At 35.8% G+C, this 17,887-nt stretch overlaps 2 protein-coding genes across 4 annotated transcripts in view; one reads left to right on the top strand and one right to left on the bottom strand.

Moving 5' to 3' along the window:
• LOC124632198 overlaps positions 1–8,440 on the top strand; it is a 28,595-nt gene extending 20,155 nt beyond the window's left edge. For all 3 annotated transcript variants that reach the window (XM_047166909.1, XM_047166907.1, XM_047166908.1), the window contains exons 9-14: positions 54–305; positions 2,248–2,412; positions 3,203–3,369; positions 4,737–4,904; positions 5,486–5,677; positions 6,615–8,440. In XM_047166909.1, the coding sequence (XP_047022865.1) occupies positions 54–305; positions 2,248–2,412; positions 3,203–3,369; positions 4,737–4,904; positions 5,486–5,677; positions 6,615–6,706 (1,036 nt within the window). In that variant the 3' untranslated portion in view covers positions 6,707–8,440. The remainder of the gene's footprint in view (positions 1–53; positions 306–2,247; positions 2,413–3,202; positions 3,370–4,736; positions 4,905–5,485; positions 5,678–6,614) is intronic.
• Positions 8,441–8,647: 207 nt separating this feature from the next.
• LOC124632197 lies at positions 8,648–17,531 on the bottom strand. Its single transcript, XM_047166906.1, has 9 exons — positions 17,246–17,531; positions 17,087–17,158; positions 16,736–16,986; positions 16,503–16,651; positions 16,199–16,409; positions 14,981–15,154; positions 13,510–13,695; positions 13,304–13,399; positions 8,648–13,102 (listed from the first exon to the last, which is right to left on the bottom strand). The coding sequence occupies exons 1-9, from the start codon at positions 17,328–17,330 to the stop codon at positions 11,441–11,443; spliced, it is 2,886 nt and encodes a 961-aa protein (XP_047022862.1). The 5' UTR covers positions 17,331–17,531; the 3' UTR covers positions 8,648–11,440.
• Between the last annotated feature and the right edge of the window lie 356 nt (positions 17,532–17,887).

Here is a 17,887-nt window from a genome sequence, read left to right as displayed (position 1 = left end):
ATTTTTTTCACCATAAAATTACCTGACATTCATTACGTTCTTATATCTTCCAGAATTCTAGCGGACATCTGGCCTACTGCTGGATTAGCTCTGCTTTGTGCAGCATGTGTGATTGCGACGAGAGAAACCTCGCTGGGGCGCGGTGATGTCGGCAGGCAATTGGCATTCGGTACTCTTGGCCTGGCCATATTCCCACCCCTGGCTGGCTTAGCCGCAGAACAAATGCCCGACACACCATACGTCGTACCCTTCGTTCTACACGCAGTCTTCATGATTATTGGAGCGCTCATTCTACTATTCGATAGGTACGTAAATATACTCTCGAAACGACTATGTCAAGGGTTTTAGCCGTTTACGACAGTTAAAATTAGATTGTAAAACGTAGTTGCGATTTCGAGAGAAATAACTATGTGACTTACTATGTAAGTGCCTATATATGTACCTATATCGGTAGTGTACTTGCATACTTTTGTAATAGCAGCTCTTTATAGTCAATGCCGTCACTTTTATAAACATGAATCAGTGATACCTTGGATGCGTAGGAAGTGATGATTTGCTTTAATGCATCTTTTAAATAATGAATCATGACTGAGTAGGCATCTATTTATCATAGTCATAACGCTTTAATGCAAATTACGTGAGCATTGTGCTATTATTCACTAAAGCAATAAATAAAATAGGCTACAATTCCAAAATAACCTATAATAACATACCTAATAAAGAAAAAAGGAAAGGCTCCGAAACAACTAAACGAATTGAAAAATTCTATCACTGTTGGAAAGCTACGCTACTACCTACTACTATATTTTATCTCGGAACGAGCACAAGTTGCCACGGGATGCGGGTGAAACCGCGGGAAAACCGCTAGTACATAATAAAATATCAATGTAAATTATAAATAGAATATTAAACCTGCCTTATCAACATTCTGCTCATATTTGTTTGTTTTTAATATGTAGAGGCAATAGTTTATCTAGTAACGAATGAATTCTAATTGCCTATTTATAGACAAACCTATATACAACTGTTTTTGCGTATAATAATATGGTAATTTACTTTTGTCTCAAACCATCCAAAGGTATGTCTGTAAGGGTGCGTCCACATCTGGCGAATGTGCCGCGAATGCGCAGCTCGCGAGCCGTTTGCGACCTGCCCGCGAGCTGCGCGCGTGCAGTCACTGCAATAGTTCGGTGCTTGTCTTTAGCGCAACTCACGCAAGGCTCGTATAGAGCGCGCGAGCGGCGCGCGATCTGCGCGCAATCAGTTCTCGCCCTTACAGTTCCGTTTATCCAAACTAATATTATAAATGCGAAAGTAACTCTGTCTGTCTGTCTGTCTGTCTGTCTGTCTTTTCTTCACGCCTAAACTACTGAACCGATTTGTGTGAAATTTGGTACAGACATAGTTTGAAACTTAAGAAAGGACATAGGATAGTTTTTATTACAAAAAAAAAAAAATATTCCGGACATATAGCGCCATCTATTGGTCAAATCTGCTGGTAGTCACTATTCCACGCGAACGAAGTTGCGGGCAAAAGCTAGTTATTTAATAAAGAGCGCGTCGCGCGCCGCCTGCGCGCTGATCGTGTACGGCGCTTACGTCGCGCGCGAGCTGCGCGCGGGCGGCGCAGAAGCGGCGCACGAACAAAAATGCACGCGCGCAGCTCGCGGGCAGCTCGCAAACGGCTCGCGAGCTGCACATTCGCGGCACATTCGCCAGATGTGGACGCACCCTAAGAGATCGCATTTAACGCTAAGACCGCCCATTGTGTCATCCAAAACTTTTTAATATTTTTTTTTGCTTTTTGATAACTTTAATTGGTGTACATAAGAACAAAATATATCTATCATCAAATATAAGGACAGCACTCCCAAAACGTCCTCCTTTTACCACTTCCTAGCCTCCACTTTCACTAGGAAATGGTGAAACGGGGGTTTTGGGGATGCTGTCGTTTTGTAAATTTTACGTGAAAAAGTGCTAAAACTAGCCTACTTTTTTTTCACGACGTCAAAAATCATCAAATTGCCCCTCTCGCTGTTGGTTAGCAGCGGTGAGGGAGTGTCAGACTCTTACTGACTAAAACCCGTCGTGTTCCGTCGTAGGCCTTTTATATACCAGGACCGCGGTAACTCTTTCGAACAATCCTGCAACCCCGGCAGACCTTGGCCCTGCTGGGCTCCGCTGTACTAGCCTACCTTCAATAAACGATTTCGATTTTGACTGTATTTATCCATGTTCATATTCCAGCCACATGCCCCTCTCAACGCCGGAGTGGTGGTGGCACACGGCGACGGGCGTGCTGACGATGCCGATGAACGTGGTGCGGCGCTACGGCGCGGAGACGGCCGCTGTGTTCGCTGTCGTGGTGCTGTTAGGCACGCTGTGGAGCGGCATCGATGCCTATCTGCCTTGGTAAGTTTAAATAATTCAATAAAGCACACTTACATAGGTATAAGTAAGACATGGATACACCTGAAGCCCTTTCTATCTTAGTAGGCTAGTTTCCTAAAAAATAACTAAATCCAAAATTAAGCGATACGTATATTTTCTTTTTTAAATTGGATCAGAATTTATTAAGATATAGCGTATTAAAGTTGATTGTGACGTCACAAAGTGCTACAATTTTCAGGACTCTGTGACGTAAAAGGCTCCTAATTTTTGAAGTGTTGTATCTTTGTCATTTTATGTTTAATAAAAAAAATAAAAAATACGTATCCGAAAATTTTTGATTATCTAAAAAGCGGACTAAATATTATTTCATTATTTCGGCCCAGGACACTACCCTCTTATGGCCAATCTCTCGGGTTACTGATAAGGTCTCTGACTAAAGCCTTCTCATGAAGCCGACCCTAACATAGTTGGGAAAAAGGCTCGGGTGATGATGACTGATAAAATCTCTGATAGCCTAGCAGGAACTTATCTGATGGATAGACTATAACTTGATTTCACGTGTCTCCTATAGGAATATCTGGCAGAAATTATAATACACCTATCCTTAACCTGGCACATCCATCAGATAACTGACTGTCACTTTTAACGGTAACCAGTGAAGCCCGGGCCGTCTGATTTAGATTGGAATTTCTTAGAATCCTCTCTCTCTTTTGAGTTGAAATTCTAGGTTTACTTTACATCCTCATTGCAGGACGGTAGAATCGTATCTTTTGAGTTCTACTTCTAGGTTTACTTTATGTCCCCATTCTAGGACGGTACAAGAGCTGAACGGTACGGTGACAGAGATGGGCCTGACGCTAACAGTAGGCGCCCTGCCGGCCGTGCCCGCGCTGTGGTGGGCTGAAGCACTTGTGGACTACATCGGACATTCCAACATATTCATCATGGCCTTCACGTTCTACGGAGTGCGATATACTGGCAAGTTTTACTTTTAAAATAAGGCATGGAATTTGAAAAAAAAATAATTCCATAGTACGTCTTTTAAATACCCCTAAAATAAATGGACACGTATTTTTTATTTTCGCTCACAAACAAATAATAACAAAGATAAAACACGATTGAATTTTGTGTTACGTCCATAGATATAATATTACTAAACAAGATTGCGCACGCTCAAAATATATATTTACGAAAATGAACTCTATTCTAACGCAATAAGGTACTAAATTGGTTGCATAATACACAGAGGCAAATCCGAGCCGAGAGGGATAGTTCGAACGGAGGCTGTTTGTCTCTTTCTAACACATTGCCAGCATAAAAAAATGTTGTGATCAAAAGTTTTGTCTTCCCAAAAACAATTGAATCACTTATATTTTTATCTTATTTTAACAATTGTAAGTCAACAAATTAATAACAATCGCATTAATTTATTCGTATTTATTATTAAAACATAAACAACATAAATTTTTATTTTGCTTTTTTTTATTTTCTAGCGGTAACCCTGAACATTCTTGGCGCGTAATCAGCATTTAAAATTTTGTTTATATTTTTTTGTATTAAATCAATTTAAACTATTAAAATGGTGAAAAAGTGTTGCGTTTCTACTTGCAAAAGTGAATCCTATGGTGGTTGCAATATAATTATCGTTCCACAGGTTAGCATTAGCTATAACATTTTAAATAACATTTTCGTAAACCAAACAACTAGGGTGCTCATGAATTCTTGTAACGAGTCAAAATATGGGTGATGGATTTTAAAACTGTTGTACTATTGTTATAGCTTCCCAAAAAATGAAGAAAGGCGACATAAATGGCTCAGCAGTCTATATATGAAGTAGAAATACAAAAAAAACAGTCTTCACTTCGAATCTTCCTGCTTTTATACTGCTAATTTCCGCTAATTATTAAAAGCCTTCATTAGTATCTTAAGGTCACAAACTGCGTAAGTTAAAACTTCAATACTAATCTGTGTTTAATAATCTTAGCAAATTCGGATTTGTCTCACATAGCTTAATCTCATAGTCACCCTATTAGAAAGGGACAGACAGCCTCCGTACTAACTGTTTCACTCGGCTCGTTTTTTGGGTTTATATGCGCAGTCCTGTTTACTAATATTATGTCTATGGTTACGTCACTCTTAGGTACATACAAAGACGTGACGTCACGAGGCCCCACTCCCAATCTCTATTGTCTTGTTAAAATAAAAATATTGGAAATATTTTTCGCCAATCTAAAATGCGAACTAATTAGAATCACTATTTTTTAACATTGTTGTCACGTCTATTGCGGAATTATCTCATTAATCGGTTTAAGAACATTTTGCAATAATTTCCTTTAAAATTTTAGGTTTAGCCTACAGCACTGACTACACATGGGTAGCAGTGTGCGAGATATTGGAAGTGTTCACGCTGAGCTTGGTGTGGGTGACAGCAGTCCTATACTTCCGTCATTTAGTGCCGAGAAAGTATACCGCCACAGGCCAAGCTCTGCCAGTCATTGCACACTTCTGTATCGGTAAGTATAATGTAAAAGATTTTAGGGCATTCGTACCTAATTTTTTTTTTGTATTTCTTCCTGCGCGTTCGTTCAGCTTTTTTCTTTTTAAAACTGAAAATGTGTAAGGCCGTCTGTTACTTTCAAAACCAAACGGTTGAACGCATTTGCAAATATATCGCAAATACCTATATATTGTATGTAGGTACCTAATGGCGTCCAAGGCCTATTTCCGCAACGGCAGCTTACTCTTATAAGATCAGCCAATTGCGCAGGACATTTATAGTGCACAAGCATTTGGGTAGACATATGTAAATTCTCTATCTCCTCACTTGCATACCCCGATGAGACGGCAATCCGACACGACCGAAGAGAGATCAGGAGCAGGATCGACATTAACTTGCTCTCTGATGCGTAGTTATATCAATCACCAACTTCCAGACTACGGCTGCTTTGTGAAAGTCTCTGAAACCTGAAAAAGCGTAGAGCGAAAGTATAATCTATATTTGAAAATGACTTAATCGATTCTCCTTATTTTTCTAATCAAACTATTTTCAGGCCTTGCGTATTTAACTTTACACGTTCTATGTTTCTGCACCCAGGTCGTTGCCTAGGCGCCATAGTAGGCGGCATGGTATCACTGCAGCAGCCGCTGGAGTCAGCGCGGACTGTGTACCGCGCTCTGGGCGTGGCGGCACTGCTGGCGGGCGCGGTGTACCTGGCGCTGTACCACCTGCTGCTGGCGCCGCGCTGCGGGGCCGCGCCCGTCGCGCCGCCGCACCACCTGCTGCAAGGTATCCACGTCACTCCACATCATCATATTGCCCTTATCCCAATACGCATGACTAAAAAAAAATTGTGTCCGTCTTTTAGATAACCCAAAAACAATAGACACGTATTTTTTATTTTCTCCCACAAACAAGTAAAAACAAAGATACCTATAAAACGATTGAATTTTGCGTTACCTCACTTCTGTGTACAAAGACAGGTATGACGTCACTAGCTCCCACTCTCAATCTTTGTTGCATTGTATCTTATTAAATATTTAATTTTTTTGTTAAAATAAAAAATACGTGTCTAATATTTTTGTCCAGTTTAAAATGCGGACTAATGAGAATCACTATTTTTCAACCCTGTCTTCATACCTATTTTATTTGGGGTCGGCACAACATGTTTTCTCCTTCCAGGCTGTCATCTCGCAAGTAACATTCTTTCCAATCATATACTTACACAAAATCCATTAATCGTTTTCTTTGGTCTATATCATTCCTGTCTATTGTCAGTGTAACCTTCCCCGCGATAGAGAAGTCATTAGTTGCTGCCACATAACTTTACTGACTAGTTTCATCGGGTCACTGATAGTCTCTCATAGTGTTGATCATCATTACTGTGAGGGTAAACCATCTGTAGATATTTATCACCCAATAATTTATATCACGAAACATGTTGATGCCATTAATGTTCTACCTATGACAAAAATACTTGTAGTTGGTGTGCTAATTTATTTTATTTATTTCTAAAAGCTTGCTCTATTGATGGACAGCTTAACGCTAAAGGTATGATGTACACTTTACCATTTACAATCTGCACCAAAAACAGGAATAGCTTCCATAATTGTGACTATATTTACTATTAAAGCACTACGTCATAGTGAATAGCCTAGCCAGAGGTAGGTGCTTAGGTACCTGCTAACACTTTTTTAATTGTAAATGTAATTCTGATGTCTTTCAGGTTTAAATACGAACGGAGCGTCGAACGGCACATACTCACCAATGCGAGTTTACCACGAGGAACGTTCCAGAAAAGGCCATTTCCGTTACTGAGTAAATGTATTTATCTAAGTAGGTACCATATGTTGTACCTAGGCGGTACGTGTTTTCCATTGATGTATTATACACTTTAAACCTTCCAAGTAACAAGTTAAGCGATGTGCCTTTAATTGCAGATAACACTTTTAAAGAATTAATTTAGGTAACAATATCTCTATCAATGCAAATTGTTTTTGAATAAGTGTTTTCTAAATATCGTTTGTGTCTAGCATAATATTTCATAAATAACGTAAATGTGTCTTTCATAATAATTAGCTAGGTGTTTATATGTGGTGTGTATGGATACTGTGAGTAAGCGAAATTAACCGAGACGAAAGTTAATCTGGAACAAAACTTCAAAAAATTATTAAACGCTTGTTATATTAAATATCATTAGCAAGCTTTGCCCCCGACTTTGACCCATAGAGGAATAGTCACTAGGTATTCCAGGATTATACGATAGCTGTTTCATACGTGTTACTTAGTAACATGTATTTAGTAAACTGTGCCCGATTTTCAGGAGATCTACCTTCCCAACTTTATAATATCTTATAACCGTTTCCTGGGTACCTACCATTTGTCATCGCGCCAAATTTCATCAAATAAGTTTCAGCAGTTTTAGTGTGAAAGCCTTTCAAATTAACAACAGATTTTTTAAATCTCTTGCAACAATGTCTCAAATGCTATTTTATTTATATTTCAGTCTTTATTGTTATTTTATTTATGTTGTTACTATTTTTAGCTCGAATGGTTCCACATGCTTTTAAAGCATTTTTGGAAAGTAACATTGTACGGTGCTTGACGAATCGAAAGTTCCCAATGCTCCATGACATGAATAAGTTTTATTGTATGAAACTTTAGTGTGACACTACATATAAGATTTGCTTAAAAAGCTGACGTGTAGAATGACTGGTAGTTTCGAATATTAGGATTTTTATGTTATTACGTATAATCTTACAAATGCATCAAAGATATGTCAGGTATAATGACATAAGCTTGTTTTACAAGTTTGCTTTTATTGAAAGACTATCGAAATAGAGAGCGACACATGGCTAGCTATTATAAATGCGTACCTATATAGCTTAGCTAGTAGGTAGCACCGGATAAGATCGTGTCTGTTATGAAAAGGTTAGGCAGAATTGAAGACCTTGCAGCAAAGGGATGGAGAGCCAAGTTTCAAAACATTAATACCTACTTAGCTGTTAAAATTATATCCAAAATCGGTCCAGTAGTTTAGAAAAAGTGATATTACAGCTTGGCAAAAAAGAGTCTGACGCGGTGACAGTTGGAACTAAAAATCAAAATCAAATAAAAAATGTTAACATCGTTAATACTGGACATTGAAGTGTCCCATTGACATCGCCTACTTAGGATTGAATATCTCCAAAAATAACAAATATCAAAATCTGTGAGTCGTAGTATTCCGGGTTGCCACAGGTGCGATAGTGGTGACCTCATTTATTCCACACTCTTTTTTGCCAAGCTGTACATTACAAAAAAAAACATTGTATTTTCAATGGGTTCCTGGATGGTTTGAAAACACAATTGGACCAGATAGCTATGTTGTCCAAGTACTCCAGAAATACTAGCGCTTTTGCTGTGAGGCCTTTATATACCAATGCTTCCATTAAATTCCATTTTTAATTACCGAATTTATTTATAAAAATATTACAACCATTTGCATTTGTATTTTTGTGAATATAAAAAATAAATGTTTTTTTTTATTAATAAAATGAGTCACTGCCCAAATAATATTTTTATTCCATATCCTGTGCATGACAATACTACCCTATTCATATTTGCCTCATGACCCGCGAGACCGAATTCGAAAAGTATAAAATTCCTCGATAAATTGGTATATAGACAGGATATGTATAAGTGGAAAGAACGGTGAGTTTCCAGCTTCAGCTGTTTACTGAATAGTAGTTTAGATATAGGTTAAATAAAAAATACAAATACTAAAATGATGGTTTTATAATTCTTACTTTTAACAGTTTAGCTGCAGTAGCTGGTCAGATCGGAGGGCCTGCCTGCCGACCATCCGATTAACTTTACATCAAGCAAATAAAACAAACACATTAAGATCTATTCTACTGGCTTACCTACATTCATCAACGAACACTCGAGAGTTGAAGCGAATCAAAAAGTGTCAGTCTGAAACTTCGTGAACGGCTCCATAACGTAATGGACATAAATTCCTTCCGAAATAGATGAGTGATATGCTCAGATTTACTTTTGTCAGATTGACGCTTAGATTCACTTCAACACAGCGCCAGTGTGAGTTGAGCTTTAGCCACGAATAATATAAATATTTACATTTTCGTTTTCTTCAATAAAAATTACAAATATTAGCGAAGAACGCAGAAACTAGTTATATTTTATATACCAATTAATGTACTTTACACATAGTGGTCTATTTTTTTTATTTCCAATTCAATAAATCTAGAAGAGTCACCTTGTCAGATATCACAAACATAATTAAAAAAATAAGTAATATTGGAGCGCACGTTAATATAGGTAATTTTTCAAAGTAGCTATGAAAGAGCGAGATTCAAGGTTCCTCACAGCGTAAAAAAATATTCTATATAGTCAAGATGTTTCCTGGCCTTGATTTTAGTTTTAGACTCGGGAATAACATAAGCTTGGGAATAATATGAGCGGGAGGGCAACTAAGTAATACAACAATCTGTGTGGTAATACTATAAGAAATTAAGACTACTATACGGAAAAAATAAAGAGCTCTCTAAAGAAAGTTGAATCTTGTTTAGAATACTGTTTTGAAAAAATACCCAACAAAATTTGCATTATAAAAAAGAAAAAACATTTTCTTGGTCAAGGAAAAACAACCACGCCACAATAGGAATGATCTGCCTCATTATGTAACAGATCCGTCAAGTATAATAAATCAGTGAAGTATTTAAGATAAGCCACCGACAAAGGTTTTTAGAAGCGTGTCTGTACTGCAGTACTCTGTACTCTGCAGTAACTGTCACAAGTTTGATTCTGTTTTAACTAAGCCCCGAACTAAAATCAAACTTAGTTATAATTTTGACGTTCATAAGTGCTTGTAAAGGCCTAAATGAAATAAACGATTTGACTTTGACTTTAAAACTCAGTAGTTCTTACATAAAAAAATCGATTTAGTTTTTTTATGGAAGGCAGAACGAGATAATAAATCGATTAGTGCCAGTATTTTTGTTTTGAATATATCTCAATCAATTAAGTACATAACCTCAGAATTAAAGGTAAATAAAGTCAGATATTATTTTAATTTTCCTCGTTACGATCCCCCAAATCTATAAATATGTATATGTGCGACATGAAATATACAAAGTTTTAAGTCACATTATAATAATGTCTAGTCAATCATAAATCAAATACATATCACGCTTTAAATCTTTGTATTTAATTATATTATATGCTACCTTTAATTCTAAGATTTTGTTCAAAATTTTGCTAATAGCGATTTCTACTAAAGGTGAGTTTTGAATGCTAGCTGCCGACCGCATTTGCTTCGACTGCAGACACTCGGTCGCTATCTGAGAGCGACTGCACATGCTGCTGCTGCTTCGATCCAAAACGGTTTCATGTAAATACATGCAACCGGCTGATTTCGTGCAGTCACGGCACGTGCGATTGACAGTTGCAGTCAGCAGCTAGCTTTCAAAATGTACCTTAAAGAAATCCTCAAAGGGGGAAGAGACATTGTTAACGAAAATTCATAATGTAGCCACGTGGATGATTTCTATAATTTTATTCAATGAAAATGAAATATGCTTTGAGAATACAAAATATAGTGTCACAAATACCTCATCCATTTCGTACATACAAAATCGAAATTCTTTAGTTTTGTTATGAAAACATAATAGAGACAAATATACGTTTACTTACTACATTAAGGTCTATAAATAAAGACACCATATTAAACAAAAGCTCTGCTAATTTTAAACTGTACTTTATCACAATCATAATGAAAGAATGGTTATTAAATAAAATGCATAATAAGCTTAATAAGGCTACTGTGTGCCCATCGACAGTAGTAGTCATGGTTTTATTGATTACTCTTTCAACTCTTTGTATGTCACTACAAAATATAAATTGAAACCAAAATTTGGTACTTTGTACCTATTCAATTATACCTATTGTTTTCATTGCAAAGTAAAAAACTCAAAAATCACTGCGGGCTTTCCTTTAGTTTAAAATGTACTGTAACTGCTTTTTAACACTATGAGATTTGAAAGCCAGCTGTCAACCGTAAGTGCCGCAGCTATACTACTTCTTTGTATGTATGTGCGTGAGTACGCCCAGTCGCCCTCAGCCACTTCGCCTACGCCTAGCTGACGCTGTACACGACATCAACCTATTTGACGATTCGCGAAGTGTCAAATGACCAACTACAGCGTAGCTAAATTATTTGAGGGGAATATTGTGTACATACACCTCTTTCTCCTGTGACGATGACATAAAGGATCACAAAAAACTACATAACATGTAACATATTGTTTAAACTCTACACAGTATACGATGCTATATTTGTTATTGTTCAACGTTTTTATTTATTCCACTTTGATTATAACGGTGACATTATGAAGTCCCGCCCTGTTAATATGGAGGAATAAGTATAACAGTAAAATCTTGACCACTACGTTATTAACACAGTTAACCTATTGTATTTTACCTATCTTATGTTTAATTAGTAGGTATATTATTTTACTTATCCAATACAAGATAATATAAAATGTACACTATTTAGGTTTCTTTCAGTACTTCTGCAACATCTTTACTTTTTAAATTTGATGCTGTTTCATCAACTAAATTATCGTCTTTCAGTAATGTTTCAATCATCTCTTCACTCATTTCAATATCTTGGACTTTATCGTTACTATCTTGACTATCAGCCTTTTCATTTAAATCTTTATGATTCATACCATCTTCTATATTTTCACTTTCAACCTTCTCATCTTGTTTGAGTAAAGCTTCCTTATCATTATTATCATTTCCTTCATTATCATCCTCAATAGCCACTTCGTTGCATGTCAGTGTTATGGCACCATCATCCATGCCATTATTAGCAATGATGCTTTCTTTGCTCACAGTTTCACTTCCAATATTTATGTCAGTGTTTTCCTTTCCTTTTATTTCATTAGATTCTTCATGGCTTACTTTCTCGGTTCGATGTATTTTTATATTGTTATCCAATTTACTTTCCCGAGCATTACTTTCAGACTCATTTTCACTATCATGGTTCTCACTATTAATTAACTCAGTATCTTTGTTTTCGTTTACTTTGCCCTCAGATTTTAATTCTTTTACTTTCTCCAAATCACTGTCTTTTACATTATCACAGTCTTGCCTTGTTAATACGTTTTCTGTGGCATGCACATTGTGACTTAAGACTGCTAGTACATCACCGTGTTCTCTGTTCTCATTGTCAATTTCAGAGGAATCAATTACAATATTGGAAAAGTTGTTAGCTTTACTATTTTCCCCACTATCATTGTACTCACTGCTACCAGCACCCGTCAAATCCACCTCTTGGTTTTCACTACCGTTCATAGTAGATTCTACTGAGTTTTCGTCTATAAATATTGGATCATCGTTATCCAAATCGGGCAATATTTCAACGTCATCGTCGTCTTCACTATTGTTAGCATTACTACCAGACTTACGGAGAACATACTGTTTTAATCCTTTATTGAGATTTTCACGTATTTCACCAAATCTGCTGGATGACGTACCCAATAATCGGTCTAATGTCCGATGGAGATTACGCATTTCATTAACAGAGCGTGTCCGCAAGTAGACGGTAGTAGTTTCTTTCTTCAGTTTGTGAAGCCTTGACAGTGCATATTCCAAAGCGTCAACCGCATCTATTAAATTGTATCTATACCACTCGACAGGCACATTCAAATCACATTCTCTAGATGAAGATTCTGACGATTTTCTTGCAGTCGCTGACTTTGGCGTACTTCGTTTCAAAATGCGAGGAATATTCCGAGTTGGTTTAGGAGTAGGTGTAGGAGTTGACGTACTTACACTACTAAGTTTTGCTGCAAATGTTGCGCCCTTAGGCACTGCCTTACCAGTAGTGGGCTCAGTGACCGCTACTATAGTAGCAGAATAACCTCCAGGCATTGATGGATTGGCGTTAATTGCAAATATACGTCCATCAGGCAGCCGATACATTTTGTTAGATGACAAAGTTTGTGGATCCACACGAAATTTCAGTCCTCCAGTAGCTGCATTAACGGTAACATCATTATCCGTCATTTGAATGATATTGTCTGCTGTTATTTCTGTTGATAAATTATTTAAACTTCGGGGTACTAATGGAGGAGGATTAACAAATTTTGGAGGTACAACTGGACCAGGAGTTATGCACTGGACATCATCATCGTTGTCTTCTGTAACCTGAAATGGTTTTTAATAGCATGAAACATTTGTATTAAGTAAATAAATAAGCTATATACAATATGTAGAATACTGGCTGTTCCCTGATGTCCCTCACATGTTCTATATCACTTCCCGCATCTGAAGAAAAGTCAGCCTAATTTAAGCCACTCAGCAATTTTGGCATATAAAGTATACATATATAGTAAGGATTATATTTACCTCACACAAAGGTTCCAGGGGAAAATCTGGAGTGCATACAACATCATCATCCTGAGAATTTTGAGTTAAAGCAGCTACAGCTGACATGTCTAAACCCTTGAAACAAAGAACAAATATACAATATACAAAAAAGATTAACACCATTACCCTTTTGTAAAAGGTTATGTTTCGGTACTTTTGCAGTCCCAAAATAAAATATTAGTTACCTGTGTTAAACTTTCTATAGATAAATTTATATTGTCAGTACTAAATAAACTCGCACCAAAGCCATTGAAACTACAATTAGCGATGGCAATAGGATGAGGTGGCTTAGGCCTGATGCGACTGTATGTAGTTATATTGTTCCGGTCAGTTACTCGAACTGGAGTACTCATCATGGGTGAATTTGGTAGCTAAAACAAAAATCCCATTTTCATTCTGCAAATATTTCTATACATATAAAAAAAACATTGGGCAGCAATGGTTTTTTTACAAAAAGATAATAATAATATGTATTTCTTATGGACAGCAATATTGTACCACAAAGGGCTCATAGAAACTGGGGGGTGTACTATGCCAAATCGAATGACAAATAATCGAATATCAATTGACCGACCACTATAAATCGAAATTCTAAATACTCGAACATTCATAATATTGAATGGTTATTAAATCGAACATTCAACACATCGCGCAGTCAATACATCGAATATTCGTTTGATCGAGCTTTAAATGCATCGCATATTCGTCCTATCGAAAAATCAATTTTTTTTTATGAATACAAGAAAATCACAACATTTACTAATAAATCACATTTTAATCTTTACTTCTTATCTTTAAAAGGTGTTAAAAATTTTGTGTGAATTGCAATTGCGCGGAGAAACTAATAAATCCATGTTGTTTTTATTATTTAATATTAAAATATTTTTCTTATATTTATAATTTGTAAGTACCTACCCCTTTTTTAAGACAATAACGATTTTATTGCAAATTAAACATAGATAAATTAAATAAGATAATTGAAAAGGCAAGCGCGGGATTGGGAAGACCTACTTCACAAAAAAGAAGCAAAAGGGATGATAATGCGATTGAAAAAATATTAAATAATATAAACTACATTGAAATGTGATTTATTAGTAAATGTTGTGTTTTTCTTGTATTCATAAAAAATATTGATTTTTCGATAGGATGAATATGCGATGCATGTAACGCTCGATCCAATGAACATTCAATATTTTGAACACTCGTATTGACTGCGCGATGTATTGAATGTTCGATTTAATAACCATTCGATATTATGAATGTTCGAGTATTTAGAATTTCGATTTATAGTGATTATAGTTCGGCCATTCAGAGAATGCGTTCCTGACACGTCGCGATTGAACTGACGACGTAACTACATTCATTGATTATTGATATAATAATGTTGTTTTAATGCTCCTCAATTGTTAAAACGGTAAACAACCAGCAAAAATATTTTTATCGTAACTGCAACGCCATTGCAAAGTTACGTCGTCAGTTCAATCGCGACGTGTCAGGAACGCATTCTCTGAATGGCCGAACTATAGTGGTTGATCAATTGATATTCGATTATTTGTCATTCGATTTGGCATAGTACACCCGAAACTGGGCATTAATTTGCCTTATGTGTACTATATTAAATTACCATAGCAACAAAATGAATCAAAATCAGCATACCCTCATCTTTTTTGCTAGTGGTGGAGCTGTGAGAGGGTTCAACAGTCTTGTAGTTTGTGCAGTATTCATTGAGGTCTTTGCTGTAACTGGTTTGATTTTTGGACTCATTGATCGTTTTTGAGGTTTTTTCTCAGATTTACATTCTTCTATATTTACAGCGGCAAACTTTTTCACCTAGAACAAATTAAATTACAAATTAAATTTCTTTATCTGTATATCTATGAATCCTTTTAAAACTTTAGGAGACTTAAGTTGATCAGCCATGATCATTATTCTCTTAGATTATAATTCAATAGCAAAATTAGTAGATATTTTCAGATGAGGTAGTAACAGACAGTGTTGGGCAAAATTTAGTTAACTAATGATTGATGACTAATGATTGAATGTGTTAGTTATGATTGAAGACTAATGATTATTTAGTTTAATCACGAGGTGATGACTAACGATTGATTAGTTTTAATCTTAATCAAATAATCATGATTATTTATTTATGATTGATATTTTTTAATACCGGGTAAAGTAAAATATGTCATCGTATTGCTTTAACGATTATAAGACTAACTAAATTATACTTGTGTTATTTTATTTATTTATTTATCATCTCAGTGTAACTGTATTGAACTTTATAAACACAAAATATAATATATTTAAGGAAGCTATATAATATAGGGTGTAAAGGATGGCTTACCAAACTAAAACCATGGACTCAGACCATCATCCTAAGTAACGTACCGAAGGAATTTTTTCTCAGAAAAGAAAAAAAATTGGCCTTTCTTTCTATACAAAATTAGCAGCCGACTTTAATATTTTGCATGCAGAGTCAAAATTCTTTTCATTTCCGAACCTAATTCCTTTAGTACTTTACTCAAGATGATGGTCTGAGACTTCGATCAGCTGATCCTTACACCCTGTATGTGTAGTGTACCAACACCTGTGCATCAAGCTTAGTCGTACATTCGTGATTAAAACTAATGATTGATGATTTGCGATTAACGAATTTAGTCATGACTAATGATTGATCTTGTTAGTTATGATTAAATTAGTCATTACTAAAATAATCATGATTAGATCAAGCATGATTGATCAATTGACTGAATAAATTAGTTGATTTGCCCAACACTGGTAACAGATGCCAGGTCATTTGTGTTACAAAGCACAACATATTGTTTTGTTTAATTATAGGATCAAGAACTTTTCCATATATGTATATTAATATACCTGTATTGTAGATGGGATTTTAGAAATAATATTAAGAGGAGGCTTGGGCTCTACTTCCTTCTTTATTTCTTTTTTAATTTCCTTCTTCTTTATGGACTCTATCTTTTGTACTCTTTTATTGCTTTTTGCTTTACAACATTCAGAATAGTCGATAGCACAGTCCTTTTTATATGCTTCTTTCAGTTGGGTATCTTGTGTTTGGTGTACTATCCTAAAAAGACATAAATAATGTAATATACTCTTAATAAAATGATCATCAAGAATTGATTCTTCATGTAAAATGGATTAAAAATCTAGTATTTACTTATTTTTAAGGTCACAGAAGCGCAAGACAGCCCAACATAATGCACGTAGATCCCACAAACAATTGTTATTGCATTTAAAACATTTCCAATCATCCGTATTTTCAATTTCTTTTATTTTGGGTGTTCCCAAATTACGTCTGATGCATTTCTGAAAAAAAAAATACAAGGTGTAGTTAAGTGGTTTTAATAAGTTAGGTTTTAGTAATTTTTAAACAATGGAAAAACTGTTTACCGCACAAAATACATGAGGGCAGTCAGAGCAACAATATACTTGACCACCTTGGCCGCACCATCTACAGTAGAGTTCTGATCCATCATCTCCCTTTTCAAATTCCCCACTATTATAAAAGACGTGACAGTTGTGACAAACTAAAGTGCGTAACATCGGATGAGCTCGCATACGCACTTCGTTTCGTGGTGCACACCCCAGGTGACGGTCACAAGCCGTACAATGTAATCTCATACCTTTTATTTGGTTAATGTCTGAAACATCAAAGTATTAAGTAGTTTGTTTACAAACACTTTAAACATAATTTATAATAATGTTTGTTTCAACTTGCAACGACAAAGATACGGTTTTTACCTTTAAAGATTGTTCTATAGTAATTTCTTTCATCTTCCGCAATATCATCATCGAAATCATCATCTTTAGGATCTAAAAGACAGTAAGGGATTATGAACGTACATTTCAGATATATATATATATATTATACTTATCATGTATCAAAGTTTATCAATATACCAGGGAAGGGCGGAAATTGTACATCATCATTCTGAACCGGCTTCTCCGATTCTAAAGCACCTTCACTGTTGGCAGTTTCACTCATAGTGAAAGTTACTTGTCGTACACATAAATAATGCTCTACACTGAACAAAGAACCATTCACCAGAAATTTGTTCTTTTTTGATGACTTAGTACCTAGGAATTGAATATAATAACATGCAAACGAGCACTTTACAGAATTTTATAAAGAATCGAAGCTGAAGTCCGCCATCTTGCTTTTTTCTCTGTGTTGTTTTTTTTACATAGTGTTGGGCATTATACTGACCCTAGTCGGGCCCGACAACTAGCAGGAAAATGCAGAGATCAAATAAATGTGGGCTAAACGTGACTTCTTGTGATATCTTATCATCTGTCTTTCTATTATCGATATTTTTTACAAAATATGACTTCTAACAAGCCTCCGCCCCGGTTAGAAACAAACGCATGTTGAAAACTTGAAACGGGTCTCATCCACCGCCATCCATAAATAATGCAATCCACCACCCAAAATTACCCTACTTATATAAAAAATAATGTACACGCACATTATTTTTTATATAAGTAGGGTAATTTTTGAAGGATGCAATCCTCGTAAAAGTGACCATCGACAACATAAATGTA

Source organism: Helicoverpa zea, chromosome 8 (assembly GCF_022581195.2).
Source record: "Helicoverpa zea isolate HzStark_Cry1AcR chromosome 8, ilHelZeax1.1, whole genome shotgun sequence".
Taxonomy (NCBI): Eukaryota; Metazoa; Arthropoda; class Insecta; order Lepidoptera; family Noctuidae; genus Helicoverpa; species Helicoverpa zea.
Note: the sequence above shows the minus strand (reverse complement) of the source record. Positions and strands in the feature narration are given on the sequence as shown.